Source organism: Microcaecilia unicolor, chromosome 3 (genome assembly GCF_901765095.1).
Source record: "Microcaecilia unicolor chromosome 3, aMicUni1.1, whole genome shotgun sequence".
NCBI lineage: Eukaryota > Metazoa > Chordata > Amphibia > Gymnophiona > Siphonopidae > Microcaecilia > Microcaecilia unicolor.
In genome coordinates this window covers 177,223,237-177,246,137 of record NC_044033.1, presented here as the reverse complement: position 1 = coordinate 177,246,137, position 22,901 = coordinate 177,223,237, and the positions used below count along the sequence as shown (strand labels likewise).

Sequence of the window (22,901 nt, the reverse complement as noted above, 5' to 3'; positions counted from 1 at the left end):
GCCTGGAGCTCCTTGGTATTCACATATTCACAAAAAACAAGAGGATACACTATGGTATAATACACTGAGGCATGCAGAAGTACTATTGTTTTCAGGTCTATTTTTTTTCACCTGAGATGGGTGAGAGAATAAGGATTGTGCCTGGTTTGCACTTACCTGGTGCACTGAGTAAGAGGGCTGGCTGTGCAGAAGTGGAGGGCACACAGAAAGGTTATACTGCAGTGGCTGACCAAGTAGTGAATATCGACCATCACCTACAAAGTACTTACAGTTAGCTGTCTGCATTTTTTTTCTATTATGCAATAACAATGTTTTAACATTTGAAAAATAATATTTTGGAATATTCTGGGGCTCTGACAGAGCAACAATTTTTCAGCTCTTGGTGGTGACTGACTCCATTTTTAATCTGAAGGGTAGATTGCCCAGAATTTACAGGTTATGTCCACCTTCCAGCAGGTGGAGATGTAGAGTACAAATTGAGCTCTGCCATAAAAGCTAAAGGGTAACGGTTATATGTTTGATATAAAACTTCTCTGTGGAATCCTGTGCAACTCATCCAAATCAGTATTTTGATAACAAAGAATTGGAAAATAATGGAGACAGTAATTAACTTCTACTGCCTCCTTTACATAAAAACATGGAAAAGAAGCAAAATAGTAAACAGCAAAGAGCATAGGTTGCACATCTGAACAGAGAAGTTTTAAGAGCTGAACCATGCAAATAGAGAAAATAGGATGGCTTTCTGGGCTGTTAGGACTAAATTATAGAAAATTAGCAGGTAAGACCTAATTTCTCCTTCCTTAGCATCTACAACAGATCACTTCAGAATTTGCAGGATGCATAAAAGCAGTCTTCAAGTTGGGAGAACAGTAACCTCTGCTAAGAGAAGTGAAGTTTCAAAAGACGCTTCTTTCCTGGTCATAATATTCAGTCTGTATAGTGTTTGGAAAAGGTATAAAGTGAAGGCCATGTTTCCGATCTGCAAATGTTTCTAGCGTTACCGCTTTTGATTCCGCTCAAGAGATAGCAACTCATCTTTTAGAGTAAATCTTCAGAGACAACCAAAATGTGTGCTGAGGAAATTGACTCTTTAAACCTATGAACAAATAGTAGCTTTAGAAAGTGGCATCACTTTCTTGGGACCCACAAAGAGAAGAAAAAAATGGTCAGTCAGTGACAAAATTCATTCGTGACTTCTAGGAATCTCAGCAGGGTTCGACAAATTTCAGTAATTTTAGGGAATTAAATTCATTCCCACAGTCTTCCCAGGAAAAAGAAGGGAGAAAGAAAAGCTGATTTAAGAAAAATTAGGATACCACTTTTGGAAAAAAGGAAAGAACCAATGAGAGTGCCAAAGTTTATTTTTTTGTTTGCCCACTTGCCAGTTTGGATACCTTAAAGTCAATTCAAACAATGGGATTGGCTATTGCAGCACTTTGTGTGGAGGGGGAGAAAGCCAAAAATAAGCATTACAAGATTAACTCAGACCAGGGAAGAGGAAGGTGAAATTAGGCTTTACCTGCTAATTTTCTTTCCTCTAGATCCTCCAGACCGTTCAAGATGCTTGGGTTATGCACTCCTACCAGCAGAGGGAGACTGAGAACACTAAAACTTCTTATACAAGTAGCCTGTGCAGACCTTCTACTAACCAGTAAAACAGTAACAAAGCAGAGGAACAAAACACCTCCACCTAAACAAAACCACTGAATCCACACTCAGATCTCCTCCCCTTAAGACAGGGGAATTCAACTGCAGATGGGCACAAACGGTACCACAAATTGCTCTTAGTAAAACTCCAGGACCCAAATCACAGGAGCTACTAGAAATATCAGCAAATGAAGTCTAAAGAAAATATCATCCTGAACTGTCCGATACACTGAGTGGGATCTTGAACGGTCTGGAGGATCTAGAGGAAAGAAAATTAGCAGGTAAGGCCTAATTTCACCTTCCTCAGCAATCCTCCAGACCGTTCAAGACGCTTGGGACGTACCAAAGCAGTAAATACATCTAAGGGTGGGACCTGCAAAGCCCAGCGGACAGGACTGCAGCTTCAAAACTGGAATCCTCCCTTGCCTGTACATCCACTCTGTAATGTTTGACAAAAGAATGCAGGGAGGACCACACCGCCGCTCTACAAATGTCCACCGGTGGAACAAAACTACTCTCTGCCCAAGAAGCCGCCATCTCCCTAGTGGAATGTGCCTTGAGCCCCACCGGCACCGTATGGCCATGCAATATGTAAGCCGAAGAGATGGCATCCTTCAACCACCGAGCTATAGATGCCTTAGAAGCAGCCGCTCCCTTCTTGGGCCCCCCATGAAGGACAAATAACCTGTCGAAGACCTGAATTCCTCCGACCTGCGCAAGTAAACCTTCAACACTCTGCGCACATCCAATTTTGCCAAACGACGCTGAGAAGCATCCCCCGTCCGGTCCCCCCAAGACTGGCAACGAAATCACCTGATTGACATGAAAGGAGGATACCACCTTAGGCAAAAATGAAGGCACTGGACGCAGCGAAACCTTTTCCTTAGGAAACCACAGAAACGGAGGCCTACATGAAAGAGCCTGAAGTTCCGAAATCCGGCGAGCCGACGATATAGCTACCAAAAAGACCACCTTCATAGTAAGGTCTTTTATCGAACAAGACTCCAAGGGCTCAAAAGGAGAACCCGCCAGAGTCAAGAATGATATTAAGATCCCACTGAGGAACTACCGGCCACTGAGGAGGACGAAGCAACTTCACCCCCTTCAAAAAATGAATCACATCTGGGGAAGACGCAACCGACCTGCCCTGCACCTTACCCCTAAAACACGCCAAAGCAGCAAGCTGCACCTTCAAAGATGACAATGAAAGGCCCTTCTCAAAACCATCCTGCAAGAAATCTAAAATGCACGACAGAAGCTGTCGAAGGGACACACGACCGGTCCCCACACCAACCTTCAAATATGCGCCACACACGCCCATAGGCCAAAGACGTCGAACGTTTGCGAGACTGCAGCATCGTCTGAATCACCTGAGGGGAAAACCCTTTCCTTCTCAACCGTTCCCTCTCAAGAGCCACACCGTAAGAGAGAACGGATCCGGCATGACAATCGGACCCTGACACAACAGCACCGAGCCCCCCAGCCGCAGAGGCTCGCCTTCTAACAAGCGCATCAGATCCCCGAACCATGGCCGACGCGGCCAATTCGAAGCTACCAACAACACCGGACCCGCATGACGTTCTACCCTCTGTAGGACTCGACCTATCAAGGGCCACAGGGGAAACAAGTACAGCAATACCCGCTGAGGCCACGGAAGGACCAACGCATCGATCCCTTCCGCTCGCGGATCCCGATGCCGACTGAAATACCGAGGAACCTGAGCATTCTGTGCCGACGCCATGAGATCCACTACTGTCATTCCCCACTTTAGAAATATCTGGTCGAACACCGACCGGTGCAGAGGCCATTCTCCGGGGTCCAACATGTCTGCTTAGAAAATCTGCGTTCACGTTGTCCACCCTGGCCACTGAAATCTGCACTAGATACTTTTCCACCCAACGCATGAGCAGAGCCGTCTCGATTGCTAACCGCGGACTCTTTGTACCGCCCTGCCGGTTGACATATGCTACCACTGTTGCGTTGTCGGACATGACTCTTACCGCCTTTCCGACCACACTTGAGCGAAATGCCAGAGCTAGTCGAATCGCCCTCATCTCCAACCGGTTGATAGCCTAACTGAGCTTCCTCCGTCGACCACCGCCCCTGCGCGGACCGACCGAGACACTGAGCGCTCCCCAGCCCAGCAGACTGGCATCCGTTACCAGAATCACCCACTGAGGAAGTTCCAAGGGCACGACCCACTGCCGTGTCGAACCGCACTCCAAGTACTCCAGACTCTGTGATGGGATCAACTGACTTTTGACTACATTCACTACCCATCCGAGCGATTCCACAAACGCGACCACCTGAGCCGTCGCCGCCACACTGTGAGCCCGAGATTTCGCCCGGATCAACCAGTCGTCCAGATACGGATGCACCAGAATTCCCTGCCTCCGCAAAGCCGCTGCTACCACCACCATTATCTTGGAGAAGGTGCGTGGAGCCATTGCCAGACCAAAAGGCAGAGCACAGAACTGAAAGTGCCTCCCTAAAACAGCAAAACGAACGCTGATTGGCCTCTCGAATCGGCACGTGCAGATACGCTTCCATGAGATCCAGTGACGTGAGAAATTCTCCCTGACGAACAGCCACTATGACCGAGCGCAGAGTCTCCATGCGGAAATATGGCACCTTGAGTGCCCCAGACCCTCTTGAGATCTAAAATGGGTCGAAACTGGTCCTCCTTCTTCGGCACCACAAAGTAAATGGAATAACAACCCATTCCCTGCTCGTGCCAAGGAACGGGTACCACAGCTCCCAACTGGATTAAGCGACCCAGAGTCTCGAATAGCCTTTAACTTGACTCGAGAGTGACAAGGAGAGGGAAGAAAAAGATCTGGCAGCGGGTGCTCGAACTCGAGCGCATAACCGTCGCGAACGACCTCCAGCACCCACTGATCTGAAGTAATTTGGGTCCACCTCTGATAAAACAGACAAAGTCGCGCCCCGACCTTCACCAGAGGCTGGACCCGCACACCTTCATAAGGAGGACTTATTACCATTTCCGGCACCTCCGGAGGAGTCCCGACCTCCTCGACGACCCCCTCGAAAGGACTGCGTCCGCTGGAAAAAACAGCTTTTAGAAGGAGACACAAATCTGCCCGGCCTGTACCACCTCGCGTCCTTAAACCAACCTCTAGCTGAACCACCTCAACTAGCCGCCTTAGGCAGTAACTCCGGCAACTGTGAGACCTTGGTATCCCCAAGACCACTCATCAGTTTATCCAAGTCCTCTCCAAACAACACAGAACCTTTGAAAGGTAGAGAACACAACTTTGTTTTAAAGGCCACATCTGCCACCCAGCCCCTTAGCCAAAGAGCCCTGCGAGCTGTCACCGCCAGAGCCATATTCATAGCTGAAGCCCTTAGCAAATCATAAAGGGTGTCCGCAAAAACGAAGACCCCATCTCCAATTTGGCCAGGTCCTGAACCAAACCAGTCCTATCTAACGCAGGCTCATCCAAAAGCTTCTCCGCCCAACGGAAACAAGCTCTGGCTACCAAGCCCCCACACACAGAGGGCTTGCAAGGCCAAAGCCGACAAATCAAAGCTGCACTTCAGAAAGGACTCTAGCTTCCTATCCAGAGGATCCCGTAAGGCTGTACCGCTATCCACCGGAATGGCCATAGCCTTAGTAACCGCCATAACCACCGCATCCACAGTAGGATGTTTCAGCAGGGCCAAATCTTCCGGACGCAAGGGATACAGCCGCGCCATAGCCCTAGACACCATACAAGCAACCTCCGGCACAGATCATTCCTGAAAAACCATGTCCCTAATGTCTGAATTCACAGGAAAGGAACGGGAGGGCTCTCCAAATCCCCTTAACCAAGGGACCTACCTGGGGTCCCTCCGCAGAGGGAGTGGCCGCCGGAGCAAACTTCAAAGTAGAGATCACCTGATCAATGAGCTCTAACAACTCCTCCTTATGAAAAATGCGAACCACTGAAGAATCTTCCCCAGGCCTTAGCCCATCCTGATTCTCAGACACATCTAAGAGATCCTTCTCTCCTGGGTCACTCCAAACGTCCGACCAAGGCAGAGAAAGTATCTCCATAGGCTCCGAAATATCCACCTGCGGGCGCTTAATTCCCACTGAGCTAGCAGCCTCCGGGGAACAAACAGCCTGAGAGGGGCCAGCTCTCCAGGCATTATACAGAGACCAGACAAACTCCGGGGGAAGCCAGACCCCTCCGACGCTGCTCAAGCCTCAACAACACTTCCCGCAGTCTCTGCGACAGACCCCCCTCGCTCCTGAGGCGGCAGATCCATCGCGTGATCCACGGCTAAACTAGGCACGCTTCCCGCCACACACGGGTCCCCCAGCGCTGGTACGGAATGCGCAGCCAAAAGGGCCGGGCTTCCCGCCAAAAACGGCTCCATTGAGGCCGGGACACACAGCCAAAATGGCCGCATTTCACGCCAAAAGTGGCCCCGCCGTTGCCAGCCCGGAATGTGCGGTCAAATCGCTGCCCAACACCTCCACCGACTCAGGGGAAAGCACAGGGGGCAAGAGCGCTGACAACGTAGGCTCCCCACAAAATTTACATTGGCCACCTTTCACTTCAACGCCGCGCTTCGCGCAAAACCGACACCTCGCCGGCTTAGACATAATGGCCGTGAACACAATAAAAACAAACGGCAAGAACGCCCTTGAAGACATTTTATCTCTGGACTGCCACAAGAACGGCCAAAATAGCCGCCTTTTAAAAACGTTAATTTTTTAATTTTTTTTTACCTCGTTGCTGATGCCTAAACGCCTCAAGGGTACAGAACGAGGTCTGCAGCCGAGGTCAAGCAGTCCTCCAGAGGAAGAGCACAGGGGGAGGGACCCGGCCACCCGGGTGTGACACCCCACATGGGATAAGAAGCCCCTTAGGACTTACACCCTGTAATAGAAATCCAAGTGTGGGTTCTCTAACATTTACAACCCAACCTAGAAACCCCCAAACGGGCCTACCACACTGAGTACACTGCATAGGCTGCACACATCTACTCTCTGCTGAGACTGAGAAAATACTGGTTAGTAGAAGGTCTGCACAGGCTACTTGTATAAGAAGTTTTAGTGTTCTCAGTCTCCCTCTGCTGGTAGGAGTGCATAACCCAAGCGTCTTGAACGATCTGGAGGATTGCTGAGGAACTGTCCATTTACATTAGTTGTGCCTTCAGTCTTCCCATCACTGCAGTAATACCATACAGCAGTGTGTTTGGAATTGCTGTATGGCAGGCTGCAATAGCAACTCAGTTTACATATTTGGGCTTGCTTGGCTCTTAGCATTGAACCTGTAATTATACAAAAATACTAGACACTGGATGGACCGTACAGGTCTTTATCTGTCATCATTTACTATGTTACTCCATAAACACAGTGGCTATTACAGCAAGTGTTACAAAGGCAAAGACCACCACCACTCTCTGAAATTCTGGACAACCGTATCATAAACGTCTCCCTTTCCACTCTGAAGTCTGTTGGCTAGTCATCCATCCAATAGAAACAAGCATGCATCCAGCTAAAGTCAAAATGTAAACGCCACTAGAAGCTAGGAGCAGAATGCCCTAGCGGGTTACTGCTTATGTAAAAACTGCAGATTGGGGTTTGCAAGCCAGCAGTACAACATTAACTGCCAATCCAAGAGGTAGACTCAGAAAGGACTTATTGATGCTGCAGGAAAGAAACTGAGGAGAAAGGTGGGGCTGGGAAGAGAATCCACATATGCTAATTTTTACACCCCCCTCAACACACACACTGAAAGCCTTTGTGAATGAAAAATGCTGCATGAAATCCAGTTGTCTATGCTTGCTTCTTACCTTGTGCTGGACCCACAGACCGTGAAAACTGTGCAATAACTGGCAGGGGAGTGAGGCCACTGCAGACATTGTTGAGGTTGGTGATGGGAGAGGGCGTCGGGGACTGGGCTGGGGATGTGATAGGGCTGCTTATTTGGGTACTGGCCTGAATGGAAACAAGAACAGAAGTATATAACACACCAAGACACACAGTCAGAAGCATTCCTAGCTTGTCTTTATTGACAAGGCACATGAACTCCTCCCTCCCCAACCCATGCATCCTTCTGTGAGAAGAAATTAACGAGTGGAACCCTGTTCTGTTTATGGTATACTTCCCAAGGGAAGAGAAATTCAGCTTAAAGGTGTATTATCTACAACAAACTTCAGACCTAAGCAAGTTTCACCTCCCAATGTTTTCTTCAATGGAATGAAAGTTTCTTAGGTAGCCAAGAATATCACTGCTTCTAAAGTAAGCTTTGTCTCTGAAGAGTGAATACTTCATGTCTGTCTTGCCTTACCTGAGTGTTGCTATCAGAACTGTATAGATGCTCTGGCTTCTGTCCTCGCTGATCCATTGCAAAATATTTACAGTGGCTCCACTGGACCATGGAGGGGTTCTGGGGGGGAGCTTGAGGACTGCTGGGGACATTCAGTTGCATAACTACCACACCTGGACCTGATGGGTTCACACCTACAAATAAGTAAATATGTTAAATGGCTAAATCCACACATTAAGTTCTTTATAGTACTACTACTACTACTACTACTTATTTATATAGCGCTACAGTTCTACGAAATGTCTTTAATACTTAAGATTCATTTTTGAAAGGGATTTTCCCCATTGTTTACATTTGCTAGTATTATATCTCCTAACTAGACAATGGTTTTCTGGTAGTTACAAGACAATTTTCAAATGGTCCATACTGGAATGACGTCCAGAGGAACTTTTAACTTCTGGATTTTGTGCCAGTTTTCGAAAGGAAAAGTACTGTATATGTTCACTTTGAAAACTGCCATGCAAACTACCCAAAGACACCAACGTATCATATATGCTATACTTTTTCCATGGAAAGTAATTATAGATTTGCAAATTCAATCTATACACTATTTTCTTCCCCTGATCTAAAGATATCAAGGGGGGCACCTCTTCTACACGTGGCTGAAAATATGTACATTGTCCCACACTATGGGAACTTTCAGTTACTTTGAAAGAAGGCAGTTTTCAGTCAGCGAATTAGTATGGGTAAAACCTTTACATTTAGGATAACTAATATATTTGAAGAAATCTATTATTTGTTTAAATGGAACAGAACCTATTTGTTACATTACTCCTATGATTCTTCATATTATTACTACCATAACAATGGTGAGTAGCATCAGGAACATCTGGTTCCTATTTATAAGGACTACAAAGTTAAAAAAGTAGTATTGCAAATAGCCCTCTGCATTACACTTTATTCACTAGTAAAAGGACAACCAAGCCTCAAAAACAACAACAAAATATCTATAGTCACGATACTACATCACGTTGGACGTAGGAACTAATTTTACTTTTCCAGGTGGTGCCAAAGGTTTCCCTTAATGCACTTTCTAAAATGCATCTGACTGTTTATATATCTATCCAAGATATGAAGGGATTTTCCCACTGAGTTGTTGTGTGGCAGTGGGAAGAAGGTTGGAAGCACAATCGATTGGTTACCGCACCTCAAAAAATAAAAAAACAAAACAAAAAAAAGTTATAGTTGAATTAGAAAAGGTACAGAGAAAGGCAATCACAATGATAAAACAGGAATGGAATGATTCTCAGACAAGGAAAGTCTAGAGATTATGGTTGCAAAATCTGAGTGGAGTGGAACAAGTAAAGGTGAATCGATTGTTTGATCTTTCAAAAAGTACAAAAACAAGGGGACATGAAGTTACTAAGTCACTGTTATCCCTAGGGGTAAGCAGAATGGAAACTTTTTTTTTTTGGCGATACCAAGTACCTGTGACCTGAATTGGCCACTGCTGGAAACAGAATGCTGGACTTGATGACAATTCTTATATGCTTGCTGTGGTTGTCTAGGTCCTGCCGTGCCTGAATAAGTGGCACCAGTGTTTCAGCCATTGTGCTGTGGCTTTCTTCAGAGTATTTTTATCCTTGTATGCCTATATAATATGGTCATACAATAGTGACATTTTGGATTATAGCGCCATCTCATTACTGCTGTGCCATATATGGAAATGAACCCCTCCAGAAACATCAGAAGCTGTTCTTACAGCCATACACATTAATTAAAGGGAAAAAAAAACCCACTAGTCATTTGCTACTGGACACCAGGAGTTTCAAATGGTTAATAGCAACATGTTAACCAAAATATGCTCCCCTTTAAAGCCTGCAAGTAGCCAGGGGATGTGGATTCTGATAATTGGGTATATACTAGCATGCTTCACCTGAATACTGCTGCTGCATCTGTGGCGGGCTGCAGGGGGATGAGGACTGAGGCATCTGGTATGGCTCGGAGCTCACAGGCTGAAGAAAACCCACTGCCGATGGGCTGAAATGCAAAAAAAAAAAAAAAATTTAATTAATAATAAAAGAAAATCGACAGCTGAGTACCACAGGGCATATAGTTTTAACAACTCTCCCATTAAGAGTTGGTTTAAAGCAGGTGCTCTCCAACCCAGTCCTCAGGACACAAGCCAATCAGGTTCTCAAGAAATACACAATAAATATGCATGGGATAAATTTGCATGCACTGGATATCTATCTCATGCATATTCATTGTGCATACCCTGAAAACTTGATTGGCTTGGTGTGTCATGAGGACTGAGTTGAGAACACCTGGCTTTAAAGTGACACAGGATACAGTGGTCTTTTCAAAACGACTAATTTTGTAGCAGAGTTCTGGAAAAGCTCTGCACATTGATACCTATTAAGTCCAACATAAGGTAAAATTAGATCTTACCTGCTTGTTTTCATGAGTTTCTCCAAACCAGTACAGATGAATGGGTACATGCTCTCCTGCCAGCAGGTGGAGACTGAGAACTACTGGATAAATGACATCAAGCATCCTGTGTAGCCTTCTGTCAGCCTGTATTTACTTAAAGCAGTAACTAAGAAATTTCCCATTTAAGACGAAGAGATAACCATTGATAACTCAGAAATAATTAATTTGAATAATCCTAGAGTATGGAACAGAAGGAAGGGAGAGAGCCACTTCTGCCATCCTCTTCAAGAACCCATTTGCTCATCACTGTGCTGAGCAGGTGGTTCTGGACTGGGCTGGAGGAACTAAAAAAAATTAGAATCTAATTTCCTCTTCCTCGTCATCCCTCCAGACCAGTCCAGACACAAACAGATCAGCTGACAAACACAGTTGCTCCAAAAGCCACATTTTGACTCACCTAAACATGCAACCTATTGTGACGCACAAAGGAATGCAACAATGCCCAGGCAGCTGCTCTACCAATTTCCTGTGGAAGAATCTGCCTATGCTCTGCCAATGATGAAGCCTGACCCCAGATGAAGTGCACTTTCAAGACTGGAAGAACCAAGCAACCTTGCACAATGTGGGTAAAGGTCATGGCCTCCTTAATGTAGCATGTGACCACTGCTTTAGATGCTACTTTGCTTTACTTAGGTCCACCAAACAAGATGAACAGCCTATCCGTTCTTCAAACACAAGATAGAATTCAACCCATATTCAAGTGCTGTCACCTCACATCTTCATCCTCAGACACTCTCAAAAAACTAGTAAGAAATCAACTGATTGATATGGAAAGATGATACCATTTTAGGAAGTAAAGATGGGACAGGACTGATAACCACCTTCTTTCTAGACCATCACCAAGAAGGGCTCTCAACTCAAAGATCCTTCTAACTAAAAATATCTCCATGTGAAACACTATCTTCAAGATGGCGTCCTTCAGAGAAGCATCTTGCATAGGCTCGAACAGTGCTCGCACTAATGCTGACAAGGTTCAAGTTCCTTGGGAGCAACTTCACTCAGCTAAGAAAAATGCACATCAGGATGTGCCCCCAAGGCTTGGCCCTGCAACAAGCCCCTGTAACAAGCTATCACTGCTATTTATATCTTCAGTACAGGAGCGTAGCTATGTGGGGCCACGGTGGCATGGGCCCCCCCACCACCAACCCCTTCAACCCTCTCCTGCAGTCGCCGCCGTCGGGTACCTTTGCTGGTGGGGGTCCCCAACCCCCACCAGCCAAAGTCCTCTTCTCCGGCACGGCTGCGCTGCTGATCTGCAAGGGCTGGCTTCTGTTTCTGTGACTCTGACGTCCTGCACACTGTCAGACTCACAGAAACAAAAGCCTGCACGGCCGCATTGCTGATCTGCAAGTGCAGGCTTCTGTTTCTGCGAGTCTGCCCTTGCATTAACACAGCCCTCCCCTTTTGCTTGCTAGAACCAGGGACTCTTCAACTTTCAACCTCATTAGATCTCCATACTGTAGTCTTCTTGGCCAGTCTGTAGTCACAAGCCCTAGCAGGCTTGGATGTCACTACCAGGTCAGGAAGAAGAAATTAATGAGATTCTAGCCACAGTTACACAAGAGTGTATATCCCCCCCACCCCCTCCTTCCTGTGACTGAAGAACCTTGGGAACTTTGCTTTCATGTACATGGTCACAAGGTCCATGACTGGTTATCCCCAATGCTGTACTATGCCTGGAAAGATCTTCTCTGCCAGAGTCTATTCTCCTGGATCTAGGACATTTCTGCTGAGAAAGACTGCCTGGATATTTTTCACACCCACTACATGGCCAGCAGATGCTGCCCCATCCAGGCCATTAGCCTGCACATCTCTTCTGACACTCATTAAGTACATATAAGTAAGTACTGCCACATTGGGACAGACCAAAGTTCCATCAAGTCCAGTATCCTCTTTCCAACAGTAGCCAATCCAGGTCACAAATACCTGGCAAGATCCCAGAAAAGCTCAATACATTTTATGATGCTTATCCCAAAAATAAGCAGTGAATTTTCCCAAGTGAATTTAATAATGGTCTATGGACTTTTCCTTTAGAAAGCGGTCCAGACCCTTTTTAAACCCCGCTAAGCTAACTGCCTTTACCACATTCTCTGGCAATGAATTCCAGAGTTTAATTACACGTTGAGAGAAAACAAATTTTCACTGATTTGTATTAAAGTTACTACTTTGTAGCTTTATCGCATGCCCCCTAGTCCTAGTAATTTTGGAAACAGTAAACAAACGATTCATGTCTACCCGTTCCACTCCACTCATTATTTTACAGACCTCTATCATATCTTTCCCCACAGCCGTCTTTACTCTAGGGATGGTTCAGCTTTTCCTCAGAGGGAAGTCATCCCATCCCCTTTATCATTTTCGTCACCCTTCTCTGTACCTTTTCTAATTCCACTATATCTTTTTTGAGATGTGGCGACCAGAATTGAACACAATATTCAAGATGCAGTTGCACCATGGACCGATACAAAGGCATTATAACGTCCTCACTTTTGTTTTCCATTTCTTTCCTAATAATACCTAACATTCTATTTGCTTTCTTAGCCGCCGCCGCACATTGAGCAGAGATCCCTTTCTTGGTTAATGACTCCTAACGTGGAACCTTGCATTACGTAGCTATAGTTCGGGTTCCTCTTTCCCACATGCATCACTTTGCACTTGCTCACATTAAACGTCATCTGCCATTTAGACCCCCAGTCTTGTAAGGTCCTCATGTAATTTTTCACAATCCTCTCGCGATTTAACAACTTTGAATAACTTTGTGTCATCAGCAAATTTAATTACCTCACTAGTTAATGCCATCTCTAGATCATTTATAAATATGTTAAAAACCAGCGGTCCCAGCACAGACCCCTGGGGAAATCCCACTAGCTACCTTTCTCCATTGAGAATACTAACCATTTAACCCTACTCTCTACAGACTTCCGGTGGGGGTATGGAGCAGTGAAGACGCTGGTAAGAGCTGCTACGGGGCGCCCCAGATAATCTGCATTAAAATAACCCCGTTTCCCGCCGAGCAAAGCAAGAAGCTTGTGCGTGGGTCTCCAGCGAAAGCTCAGGAAGCCAGAGGAATAAGGGGCAATACAGATGGCATCCAAATCAGTCCGAAAAGACCCGAAGGAAAACAACCGCGCCGCTGAAAACAAAATGGCGGACAGGGCCTCACCACCGTCGCCATCGCCCAGCTCCCTGTGGGCGGCAGAGATCACAGAAGAGGTAAAGGCAGCGGTTGAGCAGGCGGTGGGGGCGTGAAGCTGCAATTAATCTTAGATAAACTGGAAGGACTGGATGAGAGACACACAAAACTAATAGAGTTACAAGCGGTGCAGCAAAGAGTGGGACAAGCAGAGGAAGATATTCTAAAAGTATCGGAGGAGCAACCTCGGTTGCAATCACGACTCACGGAAGTGGAGGTGAAGTTGGAGGATCTCGAGAATCATTCTCGGAGGATGAATCTTCGACTAGTGGGGCTACCGGAGTCACTCTTAGAATGGAACTTGCGTTCATTCCTAGAAACCTGGCTGCCCAAAACACTTGAGAGTGTGGAGTTAACAGGATCCCTCCGAGTGGAGAGAGCCCATAGACTGGGACAGCAGCGAGAAGGATCGGGCAGACCTAGGGTGATCATCTTTCGGATCGTAAATTATGCGCACAAGGTACTAATTTTGCAGATATTAAGAGCAGGTCAGAAATTGGAATACCAGGGCACACGAGTACTTTGCTTTCAAGACTATTCCACTAAAGTGTCTATGGCGCAAAAGAATTTTGCCCTCTTTTGCACCAAACTATTTGGATTAAAATATAAGTTTAGCCTGCTCTATCCAGCTAAACTCAAGTTGATTGACAATGGTCAAGCTGTATTTTTTGAGCGAGTGGAAGAGGCAAATTTGTATGTGGACAAGATGCTGGCGCACGGACAGGTTGGCTGAGGTTCGGTTGGCAAATGGAAAAAGGAGAAATTGAACCATCAGGAATTGACAGATAATGTTGAAAGTCAAAAGCATAATTGCAATTACAAGGTGCAAATTGTTGGAGCACGCAACAGCCAGAAAGGCGAGAGGAATGAACTGGATTTTTGCATGGGACTGACTCAGAAAACGCTGGGGGAGGTGAGCTAAGCAAACAGAGGAGGGAAGGGGGATGGGATAGTCATTTGTTAAAAGGGGGCGCTCTAGCCTCGGCAAAGCAGGAAGTTATGCATAGAGGCATAAGAGAAAGAAGGTTGGGGGGGAGGGCGGGTTGGGAGGGGGAGAGAAGGGGGATGGGGAGATGGGGAAGGGGGATGGGGAGGGATCAGGAATATTCTGTATGCATGCTGGGTACTCACTGCTCTGAAACAAGAACAAAGGCAACATTTAAAGGTAGATCACCCCATGGAGGGCATCTCTCGGGGAGTGGAGGCTGGGACACTCACTGGGCATAAAGACAGAGTTTCACAACAACAATTTAGAATGAAAGATTCCAAAACTGGACAAGGGGTAACATGACTACACTGCAGGTGATAACATGGAACGTGGGAGGTATACACTCCCCGGTTAAAAGGTAAAAGACACTGAAAGCCCTGAATGATAGGAAGGTTTCAATACTGTTTTTGCAAGAAACACACCTCTCGAGGGAAGAGCATGCCAAATTGAAGAGATGGTGGTTAGGAGAGTAGATCGATGCCCCAGCAAGTGGGGAAGAAGGGAGGAGTAGTGACATTAATTCGGAAAGGGCTCAATGTGGAGATAAAGAAAATAGTGGCTGATCCAGGAGGGCGGTATGTCTTGGCCTCAAGTAGTGATAGAGTGCCAACCATTGTTGTTATGCAATGTATATGCACCAAATAATTATGACAAACAGTTTATTACCCAAATTATACGAAAAATCCAGACATTGGGAGAAATACCAATCTTGCTGGGAGGAGATATGAATGAAGTGTTGGACCCCACATTAGATAGATCTAAGCCGACGGGAAGGGGACTGGCCAGAATGGAGAGGGGTATAGCCAGGCTGTGTACTGCTCTAGAATTAGTTGATGTATGGAGAACATTGCATCCAGTGGAGAAAGACTTCACACACATATCTAGGGCCCATTCATCGATATCTCGAATAGATTACATATTATCTTCTCCAGAATTATTGACCAAAGTGGAGGAGGCTCAGATAGGGCCAATAATGATCTCTGATCATGCTTGGGTGAGAGTGCAACTTAGGTGGGGGGAGGGTGTGCCTGTATTTGGGTCATGGTGTTTTCCAGCCTTTCTGTACCAGGATAGTCAATTTTTGCCCTTCCTGGTACATAAATGGCATGAATACAGGGACAATAATGAGCAACTCTTTTCTGGGAGGCGGCAAAGGCTATCCTCAGGGGAGAAATCATCTCCTATGTAGCATTCGAGAGAAAGGCCAGAAATGGGGAGGTGTTAAGATTAGAGAAACAAGTGACAATGCTAAGAAAGCAGTATGGACAAGGACATTCGATGAGTATAAGGATACAGTTATTAGAAGCGCAGCAGGCCCTAAATGAATTATTGCAGGAAAGAACACAGAAATCGAGTATGTATTATAAATATCGATTATATAGATTCGCAAATAAAAATGGAAGGCTTCTGGCCAGATTAGCCAATCAGAAAACCGGGAAAAAAAATACTAACAATGATAGATGAGAGAGGAGAACGGACTCACACTGATACAGATATAAATACAATACTGACAAATTTCTTTAAGAAACTGTATGCACCACGGGAAGAATTGGTGACACCTAGTGCAACTTATCTAGCTAGTATCAAGTTACCGCAAGTGTCAGAGGTGGACTTGGAAGTATTGAATGCGCCAGTGGTGGTAGAGGAGGTAGAATGGATGATTAAGCAAAGCAGGTTAAATAAAGCACCGGGGCCAGATGGAATGAGATCTGAATTTTACAAACTCTTAGGCACAGAAATCAGTCAGGTGCTCACAATGGTATTTAATGACTCTTTACACCGAGGACATCTACCTGCTCATTTGAATAGGGCCCAAATTAGTATTGCCGAAACCGGGTAAACCAGTGGATCGCCCTGATTCATACAGACCAATTTCACTATTAAACGTGGAGACTAAACTGTTGGCTAAAATATTGGCAAACAGGTTGTCAAGATTCCTCCCTACTCTGGTAATGGAACCACAGGTGGGCTTCACATGTGGCAGAGTGATAGCAAAGAATATGAGACGTAGCGCTTTAGAAATGATAAGTAGTAGTAGTAGTATATATGGGCAGCGCTCAAAAGGGTAAAGATGGAGCAGAACTCAACTCTGTTAATAAGCTTCGATGCCGAAAAGGCGTTTGACAGAGTGGGGTGGGATTTCCTTTTTGGGGTATTGAAGGCCTATGGTATCACTGGATTGTTCGCTCAGGCGATAAAAGTATTATATAGAGCCCAAAGCACAAGTATATGCTAATGGACACCTATCAGAGTGGTTCCCGATTCGGAAAGGAACAAGGCAGGGATGTCCACTGTCATAGCTCCTCTTTATCCTTACCTTGGACCCCTTATTGAGAGAGATACAAGGTAATGCAGATATCAGAGGGGTCCAAATCAGAGAAGTAACATTTAAGACAGCGGCATTCACGGACGACTTACTAGTACTGTTAACGGAACCCCTTCAGTCACTGCCACACTTGATGGTAAGCCTTAAGGAATATGGGGATTACTCTTGTTTCAAATTAAATTTCATGAAATCGCCTGGGTCATTTAGGTATTTGGGAACTAGATTAACGATGGACACAGGAAAACTTTACAATCTTAATGCTACACAGTTATTAAAGGATACGAAGGACCAATTTTTCAAATGGTCCTCACTTCCACTGTCTCTAATGGGCAGAATACATATATACTGTATGATAATTTTCCCACGGTGGCTATATGTATTGCAGATCAAAACAGAGCTATAGGTAGTCCAATCGTTAATATATTCACACACAAAAATATAGAAGACTCCTATTTATATATAGCGTCTTATATGAGATATTCTTTTTGATATAGAGGAAAAAGCCTCAATCCTGGCATGTACTCCCTGTGCTATACAACTTTAGGGAGCACTGCCCGATCATCACTGGCTTAAAAAACCTCCACTAAGTATCCCACTTCTATTTCCAATACATTTATCAAGGGTTACTTAGCTGGCTGCTGAAAGAATTTTCTAAGAAGTCTCATTTACAAATACAGTCGTTTATGACCCATCCACGGCCCGACTTCGGCCCAAGTTTCGCCTCCTTCCTCAGGGTCCATGGGTTATTCGGCTGTATCTGTTAAAAGATATAACATATATTGACGCTTTCAATTCACAATTTATCAATCGTACCTCCAACCTTGACCTGTTGTTCCTTACTTCAGACAAAGCTGTATTCGCTTCGGTGTGAAGCTTCCAAGATGGCGCTGATATTTATCCCTAGGTGACGTCAGACGCGTATTGGTAGGCTCCTCCTATCTAACAGCTGAGCGTGACGTAACTCCATTCGCCAATATACCTGAATCAATCCAGCAAACTAATCTGGAAAAATCCATGTCTTCATCAATTTGACATAGCGATAGATAAACTAAAGATCAAACTATGTTCTTAAAAAAACTGATTCCACTCTATTTTCATATTCAGACCGTCAGGTTGCAATGTACGTAGACGATATATCCATCTCTGCTCTTGTTGTAATAAAACTAATTTCCTGTCACCTCCTTGTATGTCCCACTTTATTTGTTGTAGGATGATGCATTTCAAGGTGTTAAAAGCATGATTAAACTCAATACAATGTGCTGCCAGAGGAGCAGTAATTCTCTTGGTGTTAATATTGCTCTTATGTTCTACAAGTCTGGTGGTGAGTCTATGGGATGTCTATCCCACGTAGATCTTCTTACACGAGCACAAGATTGCATATACCACCCATTCTGAATTACAGGTGGTATTTTGATAAAGAGTGTAATGTTTATTAGTCTTAGGGTCTACAAAATCCTTGGTGTTAATCATCATCTCACACATATTGCACTGTCCACAGCTACTATGTCCCCATACTTCCAAACCTGTTAAACGGGGCTTCCTGAGTATAGCTGGAGCCAAGAGCTCTAAGATTCTTACCTCGGCTATAGGCTAATCTTAGATCTGTATTTTGGAATACAGGTGTTTGGATTATATACCAATTTTTTTCTCAAAATCCTGGAGATTCTGGTTGCCTTACTGGTGTACCGTAGTACACAAGTAGCGATGTCTTTCTCTTCATCTGTCTCCTTTTGTCTGGGTAAAAGTAAATACTGTCAGTTATTATATTTAGCTCTCCTATAGGCAGTGTGTATCACCTTACTAGGATAGCCTCTATCGCGTAGTCGCTGTTTAAGAACCCTCGACTTCTCTTTAAATTCCATTTCACTTGAGCATATGCGTCTATAGCGCAGAAACTGGGAAATAGGTAAACTGTCCTTGAGTTTCTGAGGATGACAGCTACTATATTCTAGAAATGTGTTCCTGTTGATTTACGAAATACTGTGGTGTCAAGCTTCTTATCTTTCTTTGAAATTAATACATCCAAAAATGACATATTGTTCAGATCGTATTCACAGGTAAAACGTAATGTTGGATGACAGGTATTTAAATATTCTAGCATTTCCTTTAGCTCTTGTTCTGAACCTGTCCAAATGCAAAACACATCGTCTACATATCTCAGCCAAATTTTCATTTTAGCAAACCAGGTAGAAGTATAGATAAAGGTTTCTTCAAATCTAGCCACAAACAAATTGGCTACCGAGGGGGCGATAGTTACCCCCATAGCCACTCCAGTTTTTTGTTTAAATAGGCGCCCCTCAAATTGAAAGTAATTATTTTTTAAAGCTAACTCTGCTAACTCAATTATGAAGCCTGTAGGGACACGGGATTCCTCTCGTGTTTCCAGAACCAAGGTCATAACCTCTAAGGCTTCTTCCTGAGGGATAATAGTATAGAGACTCATTACATCCATTGTAACCAGGTACCAATGTTTTTGTACATAATCTATCTCTTGTATCCAACTTAAAAAGTCTGTGGTGTCTTTGATGTAAGATCTTGTTTTTTCTACGAAGGGACGTAAAAAGGTGTCAACATACACTGACAGCGGTTCTAGTACTGAGTCCCGACTTGAGACTATAGGTCTCCCAGGTGGATCTTGCAGATTTTTATGGATTTTAGGCAAGGTATAAAAAACAGGAATACGGGTTTTTTTTTTAATTTAGAAAAGCAAACTCTTTCCGTGTTAAATAACTCCGCGCAAAACCCGCACCCATAATAGAAAAGATATCTTGCTGTAGTCTACCTGTTGGATCAACATCCAATTCCTCATAGTCTAATGGATTTTCTAATTGTCTTAATGCCTCTTTCACATAATCTTGTGTATTCTGCAGCACCACCGCACCTCCCTTGTCCGCTCTTCTAATCACTATTTATGTATTGGCCTCTTTAGCTGGCACCTGCCCTGCTTTAGAGAACCCTGAACCAATCTATTCTAGGGAGAAACCTTCTGACCATGCAGGATCCAACATTCCCCCAGAACTCTCAAACCCCAACTCTAATCCCATCAGAAGGAACATTTTTTTTTGGGGGGGGGGGGGGGGGGGGGCGGGGGGTGCCTTTCTTCTACTTCGGTTAGCACGAGGCAAAAGACAAAACGGTGGCGGTTCCGACTGATAACAGATTCCTTGCCCCTGCAAACTCCATCTCATCACCCAGGTTGTGCTCTACCAATCTTCCCCACTGTCTGGGGTGTCCGCTACCACCCCAATGGGAGCTGATCCAGTACACATCTCTCATAACACTTGAAACACCTTCCACTCATGGCATTGCTGGACTAGCAAGTGCCACAGAGTACAGTTCCAGTGGCATCCGGCAGACTGTCCCAGTTCAAGAAGACCTGCCGCATGCACATGCCCATGTCAGACTCTCACAACGCTCCTCCTTCAGTTCAGGACTCTCTTCCTCCAGCTGCCACAGGAGTCTCCTTTACAGCCTGCAGCTCCTTTTGCCTCATTGTTCTGCCTTTTAAATTGTATTTTTAATTAGTTACTTGTAGACTAGAGTGTTATCATAAGCCAGTAGGCTCTCTATCTTCCCTTGCTGGCAGAACATGTACCCACATACCTAGTTTGGTCTGGAGGGATGAGGAGGGAAATTTTTTATTTTTTTTTTAAACTAAGATATAGAGGTAACTTTCACTTATTGAAAGAATGACCATTCTCAGAATCACTCTTGTATTGATTCAATAAAATATATCAGTCTGCAAAACTGCCACTGAAGCTGAACAGACTTAAATGAGGTCTGGACAACTTTGACTCCCAGGAGCAGAATGATTCTTAGTTTAGGTTCTTGTTCTTCCTAGGAGGGCCATCAGAGAAAACTACAGCTCCCTTGTACTTGTACATACAAAACCACAATCCTATAACTGTCACTGCTGCTTTACTGGGAACTCAGCTAGAGATATTATTTATTGTGTTCTTTTATTACAGATAATTTATCAAAGAGATGTGCATGGGGGAGGGAAAGATCAAGACTGCATATGAATGATCTTCAATGAGTAAATGGCAGATAGGTGTAAACAGCAAACCTGAGCAAAACAGGTGAAGTCAGAAATCTGAAGTGGTTTCTCTACATAATCCTTCCGTCATTACCCCTCTCCATCCTCACCTGGAGCCATTCTGCTGTGCTGGCGGTATAACACTGTAATACACAGGCATGCTCCCAGAGGGCAGTCCTCCCTGAACAGATTGGGTCACTGGGATCAGCACTGGCTGTTGAAACGTCTGTGGCACAACACCCGGCGAGTCATTACTCACCGGAACCTGGGTCAAAAGAAAAGATGACAAAACATACAGTAAAGAAATGGAGTCTTGCTAGCCAACACTTGCATCTTACTGGAATTCACTAGCCATTCAGTGCACATAACTCCATAGATTAGCTTCAAGCCCTGAGATCAAACGCTGAATCTGTACCATGGCTTCCCTTATTAATAACTAATTGATCTATACTTGCCTAATGATTTATTTAATATGTAGGCATTAGGGTTTTTTTTCTTTTTTTTTTTTATTACCTGTGACCTGGACCTGGGCTGGCTAAAGGTCACATCACCCTCTGAAACAATATAACAGAATGATTTCTAGGAAAAGACAAAACTGACAGTACTAGGAGAATTTAGTTGGGTTTCTTAACTGTGATGGGGTTCTTTGCAGACACAACACAGAGAGTTGGAATGGCCACAAAACAGATGTATCAGGACGACGGAACCAAAAACCTTTATTCAAAATGGTGGTTGACAAGTGCAAAACAGGAAGCTATGACGAACCCAACACAGGCCATGTTTCTGCAGTACTGCCTTTCTCAGGAGTCCTCAAAGATAAATACAAAGAACCACTTAAATAAATGTTACAAACAGATGTACATTACAAATTAATGAATTATACTTATAAACTGAAACAAGAGTTATTTGAACAAAGAAAAGAAATGTAGAATATAATATAAACCAAAAATAATAATGATGAATAAAAGAGAACCCAAAAAAGCCAAAGAAAAGTGGATATTTAAAGATGCTTAGACAAAAAAAAATTAATTTAAAGCAACAGAAAATGGTGAAGACAGCAGACAATACCCCACTGTGAAAACACCATGCAGGTGAGCGTAAAGGTGGAAACTGCTAGGTCATACCTACCAAAGATTCAAAAACAGAGCTTAATTCTATAGTTAACTCAGTCAGTCTGTCAAAACCCATAGGTATTGCAAAGGGTGTTAGATTGGAGTGAAATCATATGTATTGGAGAGTACCACTACAGTAATACAAACAAAACTATGAGACCTACCTTCTTCTGGGGTACCAGAATCATAAATGGAAATTCATCCAAACATAAGCAATTCTAGGAAAAGCCTGAACCGGGAAAACAAATAAAATCATCTGAGAAAATATTAAGAGTATAAAAATATATAAGTATATGATGGTCAAAAAGGATGCTGTACCAAGTGAAATCATTGAGATATTAACCCGGAATGGTAGGAGTTATCTAAGGACACGTATTAAAAGCTTTTACAAACGTCGGAAGCCACAGCATAAACATTGGATATGCCCCATTAGCAAAAACCCTACTGTCCATATCTACGCTATATATAGTAACCGCCTGCAACACAAATGAAGAAAACCACAAAAAAAAAAATGACTTAAAGACATTAAATAAAGCACTAGTGTTACGCCAGACGTGCTGCATACTCGAGACTCAACCACAAGCAACATTACAAGGGGGCAAAGTGGGAAAAAAATTTCTAATTAACCTACCCAACTATAAACTCACATTTATGGAAGAATCCGTGATGAGCAGCAATGCGTCGTAAAGCAAACAGGGTGCTGAAAGCCCCGCTTTGACTGCTCATCGGCTATACCGTGATGTCATATCCTGGATTACATGCCTGTGCACAGGCATAAGCAGAACTTCATAGAATTACATAAAAAATATTTAAATTATAATGCTG

The 22,901-nt window shown here is 44.3% G+C and overlaps 1 protein-coding gene across 1 annotated transcript in view; it reads right to left on the bottom strand.

Moving 5' to 3' along the window:
- Positions 1-22,901, bottom strand: part of R3HDM2 (R3H domain containing 2) — a 331,022-nt gene that overhangs the window by 2,304 nt on the left and 305,817 nt on the right. The window contains 5 exon segments of the mRNA XM_030196632.1: positions 157-254; positions 7,456-7,600; positions 7,953-8,125; positions 9,868-9,971; positions 21,075-21,229. Coding sequence (XP_030052492.1) covers positions 157-254; positions 7,456-7,600; positions 7,953-8,125; positions 9,868-9,971; positions 21,075-21,229 — 675 coding nt within the window.